This window comes from Numenius arquata, chromosome 2 (assembly GCF_964106895.1).
Source record: "Numenius arquata chromosome 2, bNumArq3.hap1.1, whole genome shotgun sequence".
NCBI lineage: Eukaryota > Metazoa > Chordata > Aves > Charadriiformes > Scolopacidae > Numenius > Numenius arquata.
In genome coordinates, this window is record NC_133577.1 from 41,671,763 (window position 1) to 41,694,195 (window position 22,433).

At 40.1% G+C, this 22,433-nt stretch overlaps 1 protein-coding gene across 1 annotated transcript in view; it reads left to right on the forward strand.

Moving 5' to 3' along the window:
* The window catches only part of HHAT (hedgehog acyltransferase), a 152,293-nt gene that overhangs the window by 63,965 nt on the left and 65,895 nt on the right, over positions 1–22,433 (forward strand). The window contains exon 9 of the mRNA XM_074168775.1: positions 9,455–9,656. Coding sequence (XP_074024876.1) covers positions 9,455–9,656 — 202 coding nt within the window. The remainder of the gene's footprint in view (positions 1–9,454; positions 9,657–22,433) is intronic.

The window sequence follows — 22,433 nt, forward strand, 5'->3', positions numbered from 1 at the left end:
CAGGAGGATAAGAAGATACATGGTACATTTTCTACTTACCTTTCTGTGATACCCTAACTGATGTTTTTCCCCTGACAGGCTTTTACCATTCCTTTTTCCTCGAGGATGCACCTTTTCTTTTCCCCTTTCTTTCCCCTCCTTACATATATAATTAAATATATATCTAAATGCTGTAGCTACAGCATTTCTTACTCTAGTATTACATCTGCATTGGGATAATTTGTTGCTGTGTGTTTAAAACATATTGCTTGTTTAGCTCTCGTGTTGCTGCTGACTTCACAGGAACTGACATTTCCCCCTTAAGTTTTTGTCTGGATTGAACCGTGTTCCCAACTGGTGTTAGGACATTGTGTCTATGCTTTCTTTAAAAATGAGAAAAAAAATGAGATCATCATTATTTAAGGGTACTGCTTCAAGAAATGTAAATATTTTGCTTCACTCTGCTTAATTAAATTTTGTATACATTCTCACATATAAAATTAGGCAACATTGATTTGAGCTGATAAATAGGGATTGAACTCTATATCAGAGGGGATTTAACTCTGCTGGTGTTTGAAGGGGTTTTGACACAGTCTGGACAGTGCATAAAAGTTCTTTAGTGTGGAAGATTCCATATAATCTTTATTTCAGTCATCCCAGCTTTGCTTAGACATCTCAATGCCTTGGCTGTATTTCATAAGTAGTCTTTTCCCGGAACTACAGACAGTATTTTCTAAGAAATGTGAACTCAGGAGAGGTGAGTTACTCAGCTTGGAATAATATCAAGAGTCTAACTCTTTAAATTGTGCACATGCAACATGGAGGAATATGTAACACTACTCAATATTTAAGCAGATACATTGGTATTCGTCAAGTTTCCTTCAATATTTAAGCAATGTCTCTTCTATATTTTTGCTCTTCATTAATTACATCTTCACTTTTTTTCAGAGATACATTTGAATTACGTTTTGTTGATGTTGATTTATAATCTGAAGGTTGTAATGCTTACCAAGTCTTCACTGACTTTGGAACTTAGGATCTCAAACATCACTCTAGTCTCACAAAAATATGTATTTGTGATGTACCCAGGTGAAAGTCTTCTGATGCCCTCTTTTCTGCTTATCTATAGAACTGTACAGCCCAGTGAGGAAAAGGTATTGCATGGTTTGGTGAAACTGCTGTGTGGATGCTAAGCCCTTTGACATGCATGTGTATAAACCGTGTATATGTGTATATAAATGCAAAAGAATCATCAAGCTCTCCACAAAGGGATCTGTAAAGATTAAACAATCTTTTCTGTTACCTAGCAAATTGCACAAGGCTCTTTAACTTCTATCACCTTGTCTCTAAGGAAAAATATTTTAATAACAAAAAAATAATATAGATACTGTTGTAGCGACTACATTTCATGCACTTCTTTGACAGAGGTGTGCTGGAAAAGGTAGCTGTTAAGTGCATGGTGATGAGTGTATTTTAAACATCTGAACCCACAGATGCAGATGCATTTTATCTGATGTACCTGGCATAGTAAGATTAGCAGGATAGCTAAATAGCTTGTGCTTACACTTATGGAATTTAAAGTGGCTTTCTAAGATGGGGAAGAAAACGTAGTACTTTATTCTTGGCGTGGTCAAAGCAACAAATGACACGTACTTAACAGTTTTTCACTAACTGAGCCACAGACAGTTCGATATGTGCAGACACACAGGAAGAACTGGTCTCTGTTGCTTTAGCTGTAGTTGAAAACTACTGTAAAATGTGCTGTTTTGAATGCATGCTTATGACGAGAGGGGAGATGGCAAGGGAAGAGATTTGATGCAAAGGGTTTATTTGCGTGGGGAAATTACACCTATTGAGCCTCCAGTGCAGATTTGCAGAGCTCTGAGTTTTGAGGTGGGCCCTCCAACGTAAGAGTCAGGAGAAGTAAAGAAAATGAGGGGAAAAAAAATTAATTCTTTTGTTCATGGTGTTGCTTATGCATTTTGTCTAATGATTCTTTAGGGCACAGCGAGCAATTCCTAGTGCAGGAAGCAGGACTGGGATCTCTGTGTCTCTCTGGGTAGTGCTGCAGCCATAGACTTGTTTTTTCTTGCATATTCACTCTCTGAATCTCATTTTCTTTTCTGCCTGGTGGCAGCCTGGTAACAGACAGCTGGAGCACTCCTCTGGGAGACAAGATATGTCGGTCTCCCTGGCAAAGAGCCTGACCTCTACCGTTTTATAAGTAAAGAGTGACAGTGCTATTAATAGATCCCTCCTCCAGCCGGGTTTTCAAAGGAGTACAGCCTGGTTGCTGTGCTTCGTGCTGAGCTTAGATATTATCAGCACATGGTAGGTGTATTGTGAGTATCAGGAATGAATTGGGTCCCTGAGGGGAGTTAAGTTCAGAATGGCTTTGGGGAGCTCTGCAAACTCTGCATGGGAGGAGGCACCAGCTTCCCAGCTCCATCAGCCAGCTGGGACACAGCCCCCTCCCACCCAGTAGCTGAGCTGTAGGCACTTAACTCTAGGGTGTTTAGGCAATAACATATAGGCTCCTACCGTCAGCGAAAAAGTTGGGGCCCTGGTTTGGACTTGGTGATTTAACCGGTCTTTTGGCTCTTTGGTTATCTGGAACCTCTCCCATTTCCATTGAGATCAAAGGTAGATGACTGGTAGTTTTGTGTTTGACTGATAACAGGTGGTGGGCAGGGTTTCTTTCTTTCCTAGATGTGGCTGGGAGAAAACTAAACACAGCAGTCCATCAGTAATGAAACTTTTTCTATTAAAAGGAAGTATTATGATTTAGATTAAAATTTCATTTGAAATAAATGAATCTCTTTGAAAACATGAGCTTCCTTGGAAGAGCGAATTCAAAATGATTTGTTCAATATTCCCCACTTATCTGCCCTTTGACATATGGCTCAGATAATTTTTGGTGTTGAATGCAAGGGAAGAAAAATACATTAAACACTTTTCAGTTTTTTAGTAGGAAACTGCACACTCAGTCTTTGCTGGGAAAGGTGCTAGTAACTGGAAAGTGAACCAAAATTCAGGTCATATTTGCAAAGCCGAGTATTCTTGCATATGAGTATTCTCATTAATGCTTTGTAACCCAAATGGACTTAATTTCTCATTAAACATTTTTGTGGTAATTTAACAAGGCCTGCCTGGAGCCAACATTAGCTTAAATATTTTAAAGGGTCTGCATTCGTTAAGGCCTCTTTAAACATCACATTAAGCTAGTGAGGTGAGAGAATCTTAAAGAGCTTAAAAAGCTTTGCCAACAGCCCAGCAAAATTATTAGACCATGTAAAAAATTGAGTTTCAGAGTAAGAGCAAGGCTTACCTCTCCTAATGGAAATTTTGCCAAATGGTATTCCAAATACCTCTGGTTATTACTCCTTTCAGGTGCAAGTATGCGGGGCTCAGCCTTCAAAGTCTTGTTTACAGGAGATGTTTCTGTGGTTTAAAGCAGATTTATTAATGTAGGACCCAGTCTTGCAAAGACTTACAGGTGTGCTTTACGTATGCACTCTGCGTAGCTCCATCCAAGTCGGTGAAAGCTTGAACTAACAAAACAGGCATTGTAAGACCTCACCCAGAAGTAAGAACTTGCAGAACTGGGCCCGAAATCTTTTTGTTATGCAGTAGAGAAAACGTTTTAAATCAGTGGTCTAAGGTCACAAAAAGAAAGCACAGGATTAAAAACAAATAAATGAAGGAAGCGCAACCCCAGTTGTAGAGGGAATTCCCTTCTAGTTCTCACCCTATGTTCTGCTGCATTTTTCATTTCAATCAAATCTCCTTTGTGGTGACAATCCTTGGGATAATTTAGAAGCAAAGTGAGTGGTAACTCAAAATTGTTCACGCTCACATTGAGCATTGATTTCATAAGTAATGATGAAGAACTTTTTATTGACTTAAAGAGTCAAATTCTCCAGGCGTAACGCTGCCCGGATGAAACTTTGTATATATATCCATGAATGGACACCATCACTGTACAGAACCTCAAGTGATTTCTGTTGTCAGGATGTAAGATGGAAGGGTTTATTATTGCTTTTTTAACTTTTACTGTGTTGACTGTGTAACTGTCCAAGTCAAAACAGTATGGTTAACCCTTGAAATTCAGAGAGGCATTGGAATTTTGAACATCAAATATTCCCTGAAATAAAACACAAAAAAGCTCTTAAATTAATTTTATTTACAAGTAGTTTGCCATTACAAGCAAATTAACATTTTTAAAAAAAATTACATTTCACCTGATTCTACATAAGACATTCAAAGACCAAGAGCTAAGCAGAGGGGAAGAAAAATCATGGATAGCATGCATCTTGCTGTATGGCCTTACTTCAGGAAGAAATTTAAGCACATGTTAAAGAAATCCCCTGAACAGAATAACATTTGAACAGGTGCTTTACTTGCACTTACTTCAAGATAGAAATATGTTTAAAATTACATGCATGTGGAAGTAAGAGCAGTGCATTGAGGCCTCAAGGAATAAAACCCCTTCAGAGTGATTCTTAACTAGTTGCAAATGCTCCTCTTAGTGGGTTTCTAAAGTTATCAGAATAAAAACTTTATAATGCAAAATAAAAGAAAACAATGTGTTTTCCAAGGGAATGATTGTCAGGTCTCTTAAGAGTGTTCTGTAGATTACCACTTCAAGAAAACTAACAAAATGGTTATTGGATTTCTCTGTAAGTAAATGTCACTTTTAAATACCTCAGCTATTATGTTTGTGTTTGCATTACTTTAGGGATTAAAATGGTACCATTTACATATTTTATCCAATTCTCCGACGTTCACTTAGTGAGCTAAAATTAAGATAAGTTGTGTAAATGGAACAGCTTCCTGGCTGTAGATAAGCTGATTTAAACTACTGTAAATGGGACTAAAAGTAAGGCACTTGGTTATTCAGAAGACACATACACAGTTAAGCTTCCTTTGTGAAAGAAAGATGTTTAATAGCATGTAAGTTTTAGTTTGAAATCGAAACAGAGTCTATGGATATGTGGTAAAGACTGAAAGCATCTTTGCCTTGGGAGGGGAAGGCTAAGAATGCAAGTATAGTCATCTCAGGTATTTGTGTTTATGTGCCTCAAATGCTCCCCAGATGTTTTGAGATATTTAATCTACATGGAGTTCTCTTCCCCCTTCTCTTCTCCCCATCTAATATGCACAACTTTTTCTTCAGACAAGGTGAAGTGTCTTTCCTTGTTGTTATTATAGGAATGGTTGGCAAAGCCTGGCCTGTGGCATTCATGAGTTTGTCTTTGACAGATGGCCTGGAAATCTTCTCTGTTCTTTCGCCTTCAAATTTCACCTTTGAAGTTTTGGCAGGGCTTGACTTTTGATCCCCTAAGTTGATGTTTTATTTTTAAATGCTCACCTAGCCTGCATTTTTTTGATACTAAGCATCTTCCACAGGTCTAATCTTCCTGTCGGTAATTTTCATGGATCTTAAGGGGGACCAGTGTTACCCATCCCTCTAAAATAACCTGGAGGGACATGACCAATTACCATCCTCAAATCTACCTCCCTTAGCACCCTTTTCTCTTTGCAAAATACTTTGTTGCTTCTTCATTTGTCTTTGGCGCATTGACCACCAAATAACTGTTGAGTTTTCTTTTTCTGTGAGTATGTGAATTTAGATAAAGTTACTGCACGTTGGCACCACGTTTTTCATCTAAGTCTGCCTGCCTTGCACATCTACGGTAAATGTGTAATCTGCTTATGAGCTGTTAAGAAATTCTGCTACAAGGGTGTTCCTTTGAGTTGTGTTAGTCTGCCATGAGGAACCGTGATTACTTTTATGTGCTAATAGTCTCTGAACTGGGGGTTTTGAGCTTCTCCATGGATTTTCTGTGATTAGAGATGGAAATAGTCTTAAAAACTGCGTGGAAGCTTAAAATGAGATATTTATGTAATGCTATTCCACATATGGCGCAGCAGATCAGCGTGCTTTACAGCGACCTCTCTGTGTAAACCCTGAGTTTCTAATCACATGACAGAAGGACTGTAGGATAGATGGAAGGTAGATGGTAGCCTTGGTAAGGAGGAAAAAAGTTGGGAAGCATGCAGATATATAAGACATCAAATTGTAGTAGCCGTTGCCCCTTAGTCTGTCTCTCTCCCTCCTTTGCTTCTCACGGATTTTCTTAGTGAACGGGACAACAGAAAATCTTTCCTGATGTACTGTAAGAGACTCCTTTTCTTCCCCATTCCACTGGGGGGAAGTGAGTGAGGGGCTGTGTGGGGCTTTAAATCACAACAAATTCTTAGTTTGAAAGCGGGTGTTATGTCATAAATGATAATACGGAAGTAACGTTTGTTGTATCTTCTGGCTTAATAATACCGTTCACTGGTTTATTCTACCTCACAATTTAGTGTAAATGTAGCTTTCTGTAAGCAAATGAGTACTTTTCTGTGTAAACACACAGGGAAGGTATTGAGAAATTAGATTCTAAACTACCACGATGCTCAAAAATAAGCAAAACGCGTTTTTGTAACGACAAGGGCTCTTGCGGTGGTTCTTTTGCAAGACAGTTTTGGCGGCATCAGGGAGTACAAAGGGGGCTGTCAGGGAGCCAGGGGCTGGCCCCGGCTGCTCGCTGGGTTGCCCATTGCTCGTACAGGGGCCTGCCAGTGTACGAGTGTGAGCAGAAGACATGATGTGCGGGGGTGATGAGGTAGCAAAGCTACTTTTTTTCCCCTGATGTGTTCTGTAACGTAATAATGGATTTTCATGAATTTTGCTGTGTAAAAAGCATTGGAACGTACAGAATTGCACTTCACGCTGCTTAAGAGAAACGACTCAACATCCATCAGCCCTTTATACCTGCTTTAAAATTGCCAGTGGGCATGCCCTGGCAAGGGAAGGTAAGGCCACGCCGTCTGAGGGGGTTAGTGCCCTTGTGACAAAAAATGGCAGCCGCCTTTGTTCTGTTTTCTTACGGCAGCCAGCAGGGGAGGAGAGAGGCGTTGATTTCTGCTTTGCATTTCTCCTCGGAGCGAGGGGGCAGATCCTCTTCAGACAGGTCCTCACAAAGTTAACGCAAGTGAACTTTCAGTTGCACAATTGCTGTGGGCCTTACTAGGAGCTAAAGCTTCACTGACCTTGAGCGTTCATCGGAGTTACTGCTGCTCAGTTATCTAGCTGCTGGTGTTAAACACCAAAAATCAGAAAATAGCCTATTTTTCTCTGCAGAAGTAATCTGAAAGCCATTCATACCAACCTAAACAGTGCAGTTGCAAATGCAGAGGCTGGTGCTGCCGGGCTGCTCCTGGCCATGCTGGTGCCAGCAGAGGCTGCCTGTGTGGACAGGATGGCTGGTGCCTACACAACAGATCTGTCTCAGTGCAGGGAAACCCAGAGCTACTTCTGCAGGAAAAGCTGCCTTTTGTCGCTTTAACATAGATTTAACCCAGGACCCTATGAGGTCAGCAGAAAGGTTTCCTGAGGGCTTAGAGTAAGGTCTCCATCCGCAGAGATGTGTCTCTTCAACAGTGTCTGGGTTAATTTTAAATGCCGTGTTTCAGTAAGTGTGTGACAGAGTGAACGTTGCTGAGATTGGCAGGGCTGGCAGTGCCCTGTTTTACGCTCCTGTGGGTGAAGCTCTGCAAAAGGAGGTTCTGCCATGCTCACAGGGGCACCAAGGTGCTGCTCTTGGGGTTGGGGTTTCTCGGTTGCGGAGCTGGGCTGCCAGCCCTCCTCCAGCCAGCCTTCCAGGGGAAGCGATAATGGCCATGGGCCCTGCCTAAAATATAAAACAGCCAGCCTTTAAAAAGGGAGAGGGAAAGCTGTTGGGAAAGTATGTCCTAAGAGGGGATGAGCTGCTTTGGTCTTTCATTTCTGTAGTCCTTTGTGTAGAAGGAATGTGTCCAAGGCAGCAGGGTCTGTGGCTCTGCTGCCTTCAGCCTCCGTGCCAGAGCCCTGCAGGGCATCCCCCTGGTTACGGGCTGCTGAGACATACCTCCCTGCTATCAGACTAATAGATTGCAATTGCAGGTGTCTATTATTGCCACACTGTTTCTTTATATATGTGAAGAGAAAAGACTAGACCCAAGAAAAACATAGGAAGGGGAGAGAGAAGAAAACCACAACATAAATAAAAACTATTGATCTTAATTTCTATTTATTTTCATATGCTTAGTAAAAAGCACACTAACACTGAAAATCACTATAAATGTAGACAACTGTAGCAGGTTGAAATGAAAAGTTGTATTGCTGTTATGCTTAAAGAGAATTTTGAGTGACAGTCATATTTTTAATGACTTGGTTCTGTTTACTTTTTAATTACTTTCATCAATTTATTTTTCCCTGTTACTGCACTGTCTTCCTAAGATTAGGAATAAAGCACTATGTTAATTTCCCATTTAATTTTTTAAGCTACTATTTATCTCTGAATATAAAAACTGATAACCAGAGATAAAAATTCCACTGCAAAAAATTCCTTTAATTATCTTAGCAAGTAGGATTAATCTCAAGTATGAGTACAGAGCATCATGCCAAGGGAGTGACAGCTGAGGAGAACTGTCACCGGCAGTTCTCGTAAACTGCATCTCCTTGCCAGTACCCATGAGCTGGATGGTGACTCCGTTGCCTGATGAACTTCTTTAGTGTTGACAGAGATATGTGACTTTTTCAGATAAAGGCTGGCCAGTGGCCATGCTTTACTTGGAAAATGCCAGGAGTGGATGTATCTCTCTAGGCAGGAAGGAAGTGGAGTGACCCAGAAAAGAGTGTCAGCTTTCAGAATCACATTGCTTCTGGTATTTTTACTGAATGAGCATTGCTTTCTGGACAATTAAAGACTAAGGTTCTGACTCCTGGATTCAGTTTAAATACAGAATATAATTGCATGCAGGGTGCTTCATACAGGTTTTGGGGATATTTTTGGTACATGTGCTCTGAAGGTCATTAGGCAGACATGATACTGAGTGTATAATAGGAGAACCAGATAGGAAATATTTTCAGTTCATATAATTTTTAATGAAAGATTTTAAAAGAAAGAAATTACAAGCTGTTAAAAATAAAACATGTTTGCGTGTGTCTACATTTCTGACAAGTGGAAAACATTCTGTGGGCTATGACTATATATGACTTCATATGTTTTAATTTTTTAAAGAGTCTTGTAATTTAAATTCACATGAAGAATACATGTAATTTCTGTGTATATAAGTTGACTTCCAACCACTGCAGCTTAAAAAACCTGAACATTAGTCTTTTGTGATTTTAAGAATATAATTTATGCTATACATTTGCCTAATGCAGAGTTCCCATGACCACAAAATTGTCTTTTTGCCAAATGTGGTCTATAATGTGGTCACAGCTTTGTAGAAACTAGTGCAAGCTCTGTAAAAGATAATGCCAGGTAATTATTCAAATTCTTTTTTTATGCCAAAAAATAACAAATTTGTTCTGTAGTGGATTCCTTTCTGCGATTTCTATGAAATCTCTAATAATGTTGCTTATCTGTTGTTTCACCTACAGGTACATTTATGTTCCAATGGGAGGATCTCAGTCCAGTCTGCTGGGAACACTCTTTTCCACAGCCCTAACTTTTGCCTTTGTAAGCTATTGGCACGGAGGACAGAGTTATCTGTGGTACTGGGGTGCACTTAATTGGCTTGGAGTAATTGTGGAAAATGGTGTCAAGAGGATACTTTCTATTTCACTTATTCAAGATTTAATTGTAAGTTGAATCTCTCTTCATTTCGTGTTCTTGTTTCATGGCACCATGCTCTTCTGAAATTTTTGCTTACTAGTTTGGTTTAATCTAGATTGAAATTGTGGATAACAGATAAAAGAGTTAGCATTCTCTTGCCCACCCTTTAGTATCTGAGGTAAGCTCTATAACTAGGACGTTCCAAAGTATCAGCAAAGCAAACACTGAAATATGCATGGTCTTAAAAGCTTCCTCTGCAGTCCTGGAGTAAGCAACTGCTTGTCACTTTGTATATGGCTGAACAGAAGCTGGATTTAACATTTGTATTCTGATTTCACTCAGGATGTCCTTAAAATATTCATCTTCACTAAAATTAGGAGTGTATATTTCTAACCATGTGTTTCCTGGACAAATGTGTGTGTAGCAGCTGCTCGCATCTGGGAACAAGCTTACACTGGGAAATCTTATACCACTAAAGAGCCAAGTATAGAAAATACTGTTTTGCTTTGATGACCTCCAATATTTTCACTTTTATACTTTTGACCTGTATTCTGTTGTTTCCAAAGGACAAAATTGTCTTTGACATGCAATCATATGCAAATAGCCCTATTTTAATTTTGATGGTCGTTTTAGTCTGCGGGTTTGCTCACTATTAAATCCCAAACCTTCTAATAGCTGTTTGTAAGAATAAATAATTCCTCTGTCTTGCTTCCTTAGTAGTGACAAGTGTACAGATTTCCTACTCCTATATAATGTGGTAGTGGTGACTCGCTCTGCAGCCTGATGAAGTCTTGATGCTCAAGCAATTTTGCTTGTTCTCCATCCCACCCATTTCAATTTTCAGTGTTGTGGCATCCCATGTGTGGCAGCTGATACAGCAAGTAATTTAGTAGCCAGTAATAGCCAGCACTACCTTATATCATCCAACTGTCCATCACTGCAAATTCAGTGACAGTCTGGAAGCAGCTTTTTTCCTTCCTAGAGAATGAGTTTATCGGAGCCATTAATCCTCCCTCAAGGGTGACACTGAGCTTCACCATCTGACTGGCTGCATACATTTGTCTCTGGACTGGAAGACAACATAGTTTTTTAGGCATCCAGCTGTATGAGGAAATATAAGTGTAGGGGCTTTTTGTATTTGATGTCACTGTATTAGAAATTTTGAAAGAACTCTTAAGGAATTAAGTGCTTAAATACCATAGAAATGATAAGGAAGTGGCATTATGAAGGTGGGTTATATGTACTGGATTAATTTCTAACACGTAGTTCTAATTATAATTAACCTAGGCTGGCAGTAATGTTGGCTCCCTAACAATGAACCCTGTGCATTTTACCCCTTTCCTCCCCTTTGTTTTCATGCAGTGTTTTTAAAGGCCTATCCAATGTCTTCCATGTCTCCCTTGGTAACATGCCTGTAGAACTTCCTTAGAAGATACTTTCACATCTTTCCCTGAAATATTTCTGAAACCAAAAATTTTAATATGAATAGTTTTGGCATCTAAATTAGTGCATTGGCAGATCTTGCTGCATTTGGTTATGGCTGAGTCATGCTTTGCTTTGTGCCTTGAAGGTTTTTCTACACCATGAGCTACAGTCTTTGCAAACTACCCCTCTTTGCTCTCTCCTCACTTATCTAACAAACTCCCGTTTTCTTGAACGCTGAGACTTGGGAGCAGATGAGTAGTTGAACTTTGACCCTTCCTTATCAAGGGGTGGAGTGATGTGACACTCTTGTAAGAAGTTTTACGTTTAAAATTAACTGCAAATTCCCTAATGCCCTGGATAAATTTCATTTTTTCCCTTGTAGTCTACCTTTTGGAAGCATTCCCGTAATCCTGGCTCAGCGAGAATGTGTGCTGCAAGCCTGGTGACCGTGGTGTTGAGAACCCCATTCCAGGGGATGGGTTTTTCACTTAAATTTCATCTGTTGACAAGCTGAAATCCTTTGCATTCTTGTGCTTCACTCACTTGTGATGTTGACTCTTGAAGGCTATTTTTGAAAGGGAAAGTTTATTTTTGTCCACGGAATAGAAGATGAGTTTCTGAAAAAATAAAACGCACAGGTTTATGCTTTTTTTAACCCATACTATTTACCAAACCTCCTCATATATGTTAAAGTTGAGTTACATAATTCAGTCGAGCATATGTCTTTAATTAGTAAAAGATACATTAAAAAAATCTTGGAGAATAATTTGAATTTTAATTCTGCTCTGTTTTTAAAATTGAATTGATCACAAAGAATAACAAGAATTATATCCAAACTGCTTCCACTATATTGTCTCAATTCTCTTGCAAAGGAAAGATTTAGAAATCTAAATAAAGCCCATTTGAGTCTTGTCCTTCACTGAAGCCCTGTGCTGACAAAGAATATATATAAAAAGAATTGGACCCTATATTTATGCATATTTTATGGTAGTTTAAATCTCAGCACTTGAAACCTAGCACAATATGGGTAAATAACACTTTTGTAGCAGTCTGACAGGTTTTAAATGCCATCTCAGGTATATTGAACTAGAATGAACAAAGAAGCGTGGGCATTATTTGTGAGAAGTAAAATCAGCCTATAAACCAATATTTACTGAAAACAGGAAATTTCCCGACCCAGAAAGTTGGATCTGAAACTTTTCATTTGGACTGGTTGTAAACCAGTGCCTGGCTTTCTGATTTCCTGATGCTGCTTCTTACATACTTTTCAGCTTATACTGCTCTGAACTTTCATGTTTCAGTGAGTTGTGTTGTGAGTAATTATCTACGTATCTTTTTTTCACCTAGAGGTTACTTGTTAGATATCAGTAAATTAGAGCTTAATTAAGTAATACTGTCTTTTCATTAAAACATTGCATATGAAACAACAATAAATGCTATGTATCATAAGCTAGAGCATATCTGGGAACTTTTTATTAAACTGGAGAAGTTTTATTGTATTTTTATCAGTTGGTTTATTTTTTTACTTTTTCAGGAGATGTTTAGTCCTGTACTAAGCAAAATAGTGCTCTGTTTCAATGATTCTATATTAAGGTTTTACAGATGAACAGAGACTCCAGTAGTAACTCATTTGAAATCAATGACAGAATTTGTATTGATTTTTAATAAATAATGCATCAGAATTCTGAAAGAAAATGCTAATGGTTATCATTCTTCCAGTGATACAAATTTATTTCCTACTGCTTTTTCCTTAAGGAAAATGAGATATAGATCTAGACAAGAAATTAGGTCTTGGTATAAAAATAGATTTAGAATGATTTAAACCTTAGAATAGCTGACAACATCTTTAAATCAATAGATTTTTTTAAAAGAAATATTTGGAAATTACCCAAAAGAAGAGATGTAGCAAGGGAGGTGAAGTTGGCATTTTGTTAAAATTAATGTTTTAATCTCAATTGCAACAGTAACATTTATCTTCTTAGTTCTTTTGTAAAGTGAAAACAGGTCATTCAGTCTATTAAGAATTTTTTAAATTGAGACATAGAGATCTCGCTTCTAGAAATCATGCTATGATGAATTTCTAGTTTAAGATCTTATTTCTAGCTTTATTTAGTAATAAACGGAATGCACTATAAACAATTCGAGGATCCAACTAATTTTAAGCATGAGTTATTTTAAAGTAATTTGTACTATCATCGTAAGTGTTCTGTTTTTTTAAAGCATAAAATACTTTGATTTCAACATTTTCATTTATGGCTGTTATGAGGTGCACTAATTAGGTCCGTTTCAATACACTGTAATTGCCTTCCCAACCCCCCTTTGCAAAAGGGGAAATATTTTGTATGATGTCCATGTTTTTCATTAGTGTGTTAGATTAGATTTGGTAAGTCTGATAGATTACTTCTTTTTCCCGGAAGAATGAACTCCATACTTTTGTCTCTGTAGTTAAAATATCGCCATTGTTTTGGGTACCAGAGATATGGCCAATGACAATTGGCATCCTCAGCTTCACAGAGAAGAGAATTTTAGATGTCTTTCAAAAAGTTGGGTGTGGTGAGGGGTTTTTGTCCCTTTTTTTCTCTGTTTAATTTTGTTTGCCCTGTTTCTTCTGCTAGGTCCATTAAAATTTCTACAGTTCATAAAAATTCATAATAAGTTATGCATTATGCAGTGATCCTGCAGACAGCTGGTGTGGAGCATGGAAAGGTACTGACTGGTGAGCCTGACCTCTGGGCTGCGGTTTGACAGGGAATTAAACTGTTCTAACAGCTCACTGCTATTGAAGTGGGAAAGGTTTAATTTCTCTTTCCTCCTTTCCTTGCAGTCTCACTACTTCTTCCTCTGCATGCCTTCCCGCTGGAATTTTGCTGAGCTGACCTAGCTCTTTACCCCAGCAGAAAGCCTTACTTCCTCTGGTTATTTTATTGCTGGGTGATTTGCCTCATGGAGAGGAATCTGACAAACACCCAAAGCAGTACAATGTAAGAGACAAAAGCCAAGGAAAGGAAGAGGAGGAGCTCGACTACTTGGAACCTTCCCCCTTGCAAATGTACATAAGCAGTACGGGCTACTAGGCTGAGCCTCTGTATTTAAAGTCAGTGGGAGAAAGAAACCAATTGGGTTCTGCTGTACTAGTAGTAGAAGTACTTTTATTGCAACATGGTGATTCAATTAAGTGGGAAGCATTGCCAGGGATATTTTCTTCATAACATTTTTGTGTGCTTGCTGTAGACTTCTGTTAGGCTTGTCACTTCACTCCCTGAGTATCTGTAAGAATGTAAGATGGGGTAGTTGAACAAAGTCCCTTAATCAGGTTCAGGTTCTTACTCTTTAGTAGAGAGTTTGGTTTTGAGATATAGGCATCACCTGTAACGTCACAACCCAGACCAGTGGATGGGGCTTGTCCCGCACCCCTCACCCTAACCTTGAGTTCAGCCACATCATTGCTCTAACCAGAAGTCTCTGCTATCCAAGATAGATATACTCTGTCTCAAAATAAATGGAAACTCCTTTCCCTACGTGTGAACAGTAGCCAGGGCAGACTTGTGACAACTGGTCTTTGTGTTTGGTACCTAGAAGCAGCAAGCTGAGTTATTGTGCTCTTTTGTACTGAGCTGCTGAATGACCATCAAAGGTGAATATGGGCTGGCTGATGCATTCTAGGCTTTTTCCACTGACTTTTAGCTTTGCCAACAATAATTCTGAGTCAAGTAATTCTTACCGTGTTTCTGCTTTTGCTTGATTTTATTTTTTTCCTCTCTTCTCCACCCTCTTGTTGTAAGGGTTCATTTGTCTTCATGGAAGTGGATCCCATAACATTTTGGGAGCCTTGCTAAAAATGTACACACACTTGCACTCTGACCCTGTTTTTTTTTTTTTTTAACCAAGGGAACTTCTTGCCTCAGACTCAGTAATAAAGACTGAAAATCTGGTAGGTGTTGCTTTGTGTGAGGGACAGGCATATGCGATATGATACAGGCTTTTATGCCATGAATGACAAAAGTGGCTGCAGTAAGATTTCAGAGATAACAGTCTATCATTTCCTACCTTTAGAGTACGAGCATCCTTTTTTTGTCAAATCTGTGCAAGAAATATTTTTGATGTCAGTAATGGAGAAACTATCGTGATTTTCCATCTGTCTTTAACCAGATGATTGCTGCTCTCCTTCAGACTCCAGTGCCAGCTGGGAAGCCCCTTGCTCAGTTGTCATAACAAAAAAATGTTTCTCCCACTTACCAGCATTGTTTACTTCCTCTTCTGTTTTGGAGACATCAGGCAGTTTTCTGGAGCTCAGGCCATAATGCAGTTTGAAAAGCAAGTAAATCACGATACGGGGTGAAAACACCACAGAGTGATGCTGGTTACATGCTTCTTTGTTACTGTTACATGAATGCAGCCTCCCTCTGTTGTTCACCTCAAAAATTAGTCCAGACAATAGATGTCAGCAGTTACGGAAATGCAAATTAAAGTACTGAGGAGCGGTCGCACTCATCTTTCTGCTGTGTCTTGAGCTACAGAAACTTGCCACAGGGAAAGCGAGGTCTGTATTTGCTGAGAGTGTTTATCAGATGTCCCAATGGGGATTATTACTGTGTATTACTTATTTGTTAACAGTTTCACAGTGGCTGTGTGCGGTGGCTGTAAGGGCAGGACCAAAATACAGCACTAATGATTGGTGAGGTTAGATCCTTTCCCAATTTGAGTAAAATTTAAAAGGTAAAAATGTTAAAATGTGGATGTGGGAACTGAGGGAACTGGAATGGGCAGAAAGGAAACTAGAAAAATAAAAATTAAGGATGTCAAGGACCTAGACACAGAGGAGATTCCTTGTCTCTCTCGACCTGTCCTCCTTGGTGACAGCTGAGACACATTTATAGGAGTATATGCGCTCCCATTACTTGGTTAAATTCCCTGCTTTAAACATAAAACAGAAAAGAGGATGGTGCATTTCAATGCTGTTCATTTCGCGCTTTTCACAAGCTGCCACTTTTTGAAAAAAAATATGTTTGGGCAGGTTCCTTGAGAGTGAAGAGTAAGTGTAGGAGCAAGTACAGAAATTTACTTCTGTGTATGTCAAACTTTCACACATGCATCTGTAAGTGTAGTGCATACATATGAGCTGGTAGGAGGCTTTCTTCCAACAGAAGGGGGGGTTGGCTGTTTGCTGAGAGATGCTCTAAATGTAGCTCTTTTGGAAAATCTAAAAATGAACTGGTGCGAGTGCAAGACAGCGTTTTGTTGAGTGAATGTTTAGTAAGACATCAATAGAGAAGATGAGTATCTTCTCAAATACTATATATAGCATTTATTCCTAAATTCAGAAACAAGTTCTATTTATGAAAATAGATCTTAACTGACAGCTGCTTGATTTTAATTGTGTGGTCCTCTTTTTATAGGAGTGATGTAGGGAATTACAGGTCATTTGCATCATCCTGTCTCTTGGAAAAATGTTGTCAGTTCCCGCCTTCATGTGTGAACCTTCCAGGAGCTAATTTTTACCTTTGCTTTGGAAGGACAGTATATACCTTGAAAAGAAACAGGACCTGACCTCAGGCCACAGTTCAGCTTGGGGAGAAGGGAGGGAACAACTGCAAGCAAAATGTAATGCCAGAAAAATAAAGCAAAGTAAAGGGAACTGGTTCTGGGTTAGAGCTAGATGAAGAATGGAACAAACAGGAATGATTGCCATTGATTACTGAAGGGTACAGTATATGTTGATGAGAAATTAAATTTATTCTTCCATTTGGTGTGGCAGTTGTTGATGCATAAGATCTGATAGCACATCTCATTCACTTTCTGCTTGTTCTTCATTTTCTTGTTACTGTTATAGCTCTGGGAATTCCACAATTTCTTTTGGATTATTTTATAAATGGATATTTTGCATTTGTATTCAACCAGAATTCTTTATTTTTGTTGCTTTTCTGTTCTGTGGTACAGTCTCTGCTCTTACCCTATTCAACATCTGTCCCTCAGCTTCAGAGTGCAGGAGTAGGTTTTATATTGACATGTCAGCCTCTCATCAGCTGCCTTTCCCTTGCTCCTGCTGCTCTTCGAGCCCAACTTCTACCAACATTAATGAGCACATGTAGTCCCTCACTCCGTTTCTGCAGTCTCCCAAACACACTTTTGTCATTATTACCCATTGACAATGTGTATTAACAAACATTTTCAGAAGTTGCCCCACAGCTTGGACCCAACCCATCTTCATTTCTATTGCTCACTTTAAAAATTAAATAAATTGACATTTTGTTTAGCAGAGCTTTGTCACAATTTTCAGCCTTTCCTCCGCCCCATCTGCTCCCCCAGCTGCTCTGTCACACCCTGCCCTCCATTTTCAGTGTGCCTAACTGCAGGCAGATAAAATAGCCAGGAACTGTTAGTCAGGATGTGTCGCTTCCCTTCCCACCGTCCCATCTGCTCCTCGCTCTCTTTCAGCTTTTCACCCGTGCTCTTGTTTTTATGCTGGCCCGTTATTTTTGGCAAATGGCTGCATTGCGGATGACCCAGATTCAAGGGACGCATTGAGGTGTTCACTCTTGTGGTAATGGGTTGATTACCTGGGTCCAGGGATAGACATTGAAGAGTTGGCTTGTCATTTATCTAAGACCATTTTCTAAAAGGAAGCACTTAGAAGTGCTTTTAAGATAGACTGGCTGGTCTCTGTTGCTTCTGTAGAGAAGTAAACAAATTCGGGCCTTACCCTTCAGTCATGGTGCAATGGGGGTGAAAACCAAAGTTCAGATCCTTAAATTGCACTGGTAAAAGGAGCCACAGCAAGCGATTTGAGGTTTTTTCCAAGCATTTTTCTGATCCGTGTAAAGGTACCACCTGTGTCCCTCCTGTACTGCAGCAACCTTACCCAAAAATATTTTACCCCCACCCAAATCCTTGTAAACCCTATATAATGGGCCATTGCAAAGAATATTTCATTTAGTTTTTGTGATGTAACCAGGACAATTACATTAGCTTTTAAGCATTGTTTCTCTAGTAAAAAGTTTCAAGAAATTGAAAGGATGGGGCTTTAATAACTGTAGAAACCACACTTACTCCCCTCTCATACACTAGGAAAGGCAATGAAAGATAGTGCAGGACTAGGTGTATCATTCATGGTAGTTAATTTGCTTGGTTTTGTCAACACAACAAATAGTGCAGTTTATGTATCTTTTTCTAAAATTATTGTGGATAAGTTGGCTGATAGGTCTAAAATTGTTCTAGATTATTTTGACCCTTTAAAAATGAAAGGCAGATGAAAATAGAATAATGCAATCTGTAATGTTGCAGTTTGTAGTAGCAAGCACATGTTTCATGTCACTCTGGCCATAGTATTTGACAGTCTTATTCCACAGTGCATATGTTCCCATAAAAAATATTCAACTGCTTCTCCAATTTTACCATACGCTCTTATTTTACCATGTGCTTCGATTATCAAGTCTCTGGAAGGGTAGTTAAAAAAGAAATAAATGTTGAGAATCTCTGTTTTTCTCCATGAAGATAGACTCTTCTTTAAATTGCAGCAAATTTAATTTCCTTACATGGCACTTGTTGAAGTATTTTTAGTATGAGCAAGCTTGATAACTTCAGTGACTTATACAGAAGTTTTCTTTAATCTGCCCCAGAACAGCTATGTAAATGAGATGCATTATGAATGCAGCAGACATAGATAATTTCCATCTTCTCAGCACATGCCAAGAAGTTACCAGCAGCTGATGTCTGTCAGGGGAGGCTTTTTGCCACATGTCATCCTGTCATGAGGCTGGGGTTGTGGTGCGGTGGAAGACAGTTCCCAAGCCCTCCCTAAAACAGCATGATGTATGTGACCTACTCCCAGAACAAGCTACTGCAAATGGATTCAGTAGCCCTCTGAATAGCAAGCATTTGGGACATGCTAAGTCACCATGGCGCCACCACTATTGCTAGAAAAAGTTTAAGAATGATTGCTGTAGGAAGATGTAGGATTGGGTCCCTGATAAAATACTGGGGAATATTTTTTCTGTAGAAGACTTCAGCATGATATTTTGTATAGAACTGCCTAGTTTTGACTGCTGTACAGAATTCAGTCTTGGGTGGATTTCACTGAATTTCACTGAATTTTTTAGAGTTGGAAGGGACCATAAAGATCATCTAGTCCAACTCCCCTGCTGAAGCAGGATTGCCCAGAGCATGTCAGAGCATGTTACTCAGGACTGCATCCAGGCAGGTCTTGAAAATCTCCAAAGAAGGGGACTCCACAACCTCCCTGGGCAGCCTGTTCCAGTGCTCTGTCACCCTCACCGTAAAGAAGTTTCTTCTCATATTTGAGTGGAACCTCCTATGTTCCAGCTTGTGCCCGTTGCCCCTCTTCCTCTCACTGGTAACCACTGAAAAGAGTCTGGCTACCACTGAAAAGATTCTGGATGAGTTATTCTGGTCAGTAATCCCCAAAGGATTATCTCTGTCATTGGCTACCTAGGAGATTTAGTGCATTTAGGAAAAACACTTCTGGACCCTCAATTTCATCTCTCCATGCCATTCAGTAATATTGTTGTATGCAGTCCTGGAAATCAGTGAAAATGCAAATTTATTGTTGATTAACTCACCTTAGAAGTTCTTTTAAATTATGCTCTGCTGCCTGAAGCCACTTCTGCCACATTTCTTTGTTTCGCACTCATAGTGCTCTAAGTTCCTTGCAGAGCAAATTAAATTAGTATTTTCTCTCGCATCCTCTCTGGCTTCAAAATTCCACCGTGTGCTTTAACTTGAGTCTTAATTCTAACCTAAATGATCTATTCTTGTCCTTCCTATGCTATCTTTCTCAAGAAATAACCGTTATACAAATTACCTGTTTCTCACTTAGAGGCTAAGTGTAATATGCATGTGTAACTGGAAATGGATTTAGGAATGGGAATGTTTGGACTATGGAAATCCTCCGTGGCTGGAGGATCGGGATGGATGGCTATAGCCTGTTTCATAGAGACAGGCAGGGAAGATGAGGTGGAGTCGCCCTCTATGTTAAGGAGAACCTTGAATGTATAGAAGTCAACTACAGTGATTGTGGAAGCCCTATCGAATGCCTCTGGGTCAAGATCAGAGGGGTCATCTCCAAGCGGGATCTTACAGTAGGCATCTACTACCGACCTTCAAACCAAGATGATAAGGCCCACAAAGCAATATTTGGGTCACTTAAGCAAGCTTCAGGTCAACAGAACCTGGTTCTTATGGGGGCCTGCAACTGCCAAGACATTTGTTGGAAGAACAATACAGCAGCTCATATGTCATCCATCAAGTTCCTGGAATGCGTAGAGGACTGCTTCCTCACAGAAATGTTAGATCTGCCAACCAGGAATGAGGCACTGCTGGACTTCCTACTCACAAACCAAGAAAACCTGCTTTGTAATATCTCAGTTAGTCATAGCCTTGGCCCCAGTAATCACAATATTGTGGAGTTTGGGATCCTGCTGAACACGGTGAAGGTTAGTACGAAGACAAAGACTTTAGGTTTTAGAAGAGCAAACTCCAGCTTGCTCAGAGCTCAGTTGGGAGGGATTCTGTAGGAAGTTTCCATGGAGGATAAGGGAGTTAGTGAGTGCTGGGAGTTTTTCAAGAACGCTCTCCCAGAAGCACAAAACCAGTTTATCCCCTTTAAAGTAGGCAGAGCAGGAGACCCCCTTGGCTTAACTGCGAGCTTCTGAGTCTGCTCAAAACCAAAAGAGAAGCATACCAGAGATGGCAAAAGTGGATGAATATCCATTAAGAGCTACAAGGGCGTTGCCAGGGCATGCAGAGATGCAGTTAGAATTGAATTAGCTCAAATTGAAATTGGCCAGAGATGTCAAAAACTACCAGACAGGGTTCTTCAGGTACGTAAACAACAAGCAGAAACAGAAGGCAAATATTGGCCTGCTGTTAAACAGGGGAGGTGAATTACTCACCAACAATGCTTAAAAGACAGAGGTTCTCAACACTTTCTTCACCTTTGTCTTTACCAGCACAGTTGGGCCTTGAGAACAAAAATCCAGGTTGATGCAAACACAGACCCTCCATCAGTGAAGGAAGAGTTGGTAAGCGAACTATTACAGAACCTTGACCCCTACAGATTGATGGGCCCTGATGTTATGCACCTGAGGGTTCTAAGAAAGCTGGCTGAAATTGTTGTGAGGCCACTCTCCATAATCTTTGAGAAGTTGTGGAGATTGCCAGACATCCCAGAAGTCTGGAAGAATGCTAATGTCACCCCCATCTACAAGAAGGGCTTTAAGGAGGATCCAGGAAAATTGCAGGCCTAGTAGTCTTACTTCAATCCCTGGGAAGGTTATAGAACGAATCCTCCTGGGGGCTATCACAAGTCAAACGAAGCATGTGATTGGGAAAAGCCAGCACACATTCACCAAGAGTAAATCACGCTTGACAAACCTGATTGCCTTCTTTGACAAAGACGCCTGCTCTGTTGATGTGGGGGGAACGGTGATGTTGTCTACCTGGATTTCTCCAAGGCTTTCGGTACAGTTCCCCACAGCCTCCTCCTAGAGGAACTGATACCTTACAGTCTAAACAAGTGGTGGGTGGGGAACTGGCTGACAGTTCGCACCCAGAGGGTGGTGGTAAATAGCTCTTTTTCAAATTGTCAGCCTGTCACAAGTGGGGTCCCTCAGGGATCGATATTGGGCCCAACGCTGTTTAATTTCTTCATAAGTGATCTGGATGATGGGATCAAGTGCACCCGGATGAAGTTTTCTGAGTGGGTTAGTGGACACTTTGGAAGGGAAAGCCACCCTGCAAGAAGAGCTGGATAGGCTGGAAGAGTGGGCTAACAGGAAACTTAGGAAGTTTAACAAGGAAAAGTGTAAGGTCTTGCACCTGGGAAAACATAATCCAGGAGTGGAGCACAGGCTGGGATCTACCCAGCTGGTGAGCAGCTCTGTGGAAAGGGACCTGGGAGTCTGGTGGACAAAAGCTCCATTTGAGCCCAACAGTGTGCTGCAGCTACAAAGAAAGCAACAGGATGCTGTGTTACATCAAGGGCATCACCAGCAGAGGTAAAGAAGTCATTATCCCACTCTACTCAGCACTTGTCAGGCCACACCTGGAATACTGTGTTCAGTTTTGGTCCCCGCTATACAGAAAAGGTGTGGACTGGCTGAAGAGGGTCCAGAGAAGGGCCACAAAGATGACTGGGAAGCCTTCCATATGACGAAAGGCTGAGAGAATTGGGTTTGATCCACCTTGAGAAAAGAAGGCTTAGGGGACACCTTATAACCACATTCCAGTATTTAAAGGGTGGCTACAAAGAAGATGGAGACTCCCTTTTTACAAAGGGTCACGTGGAAAAGATGAGGGGTAATGGGTACAAATTACTTCTGGGAACATTCTGATTCGACACGAGGGGAAAATTTTTCACAATGA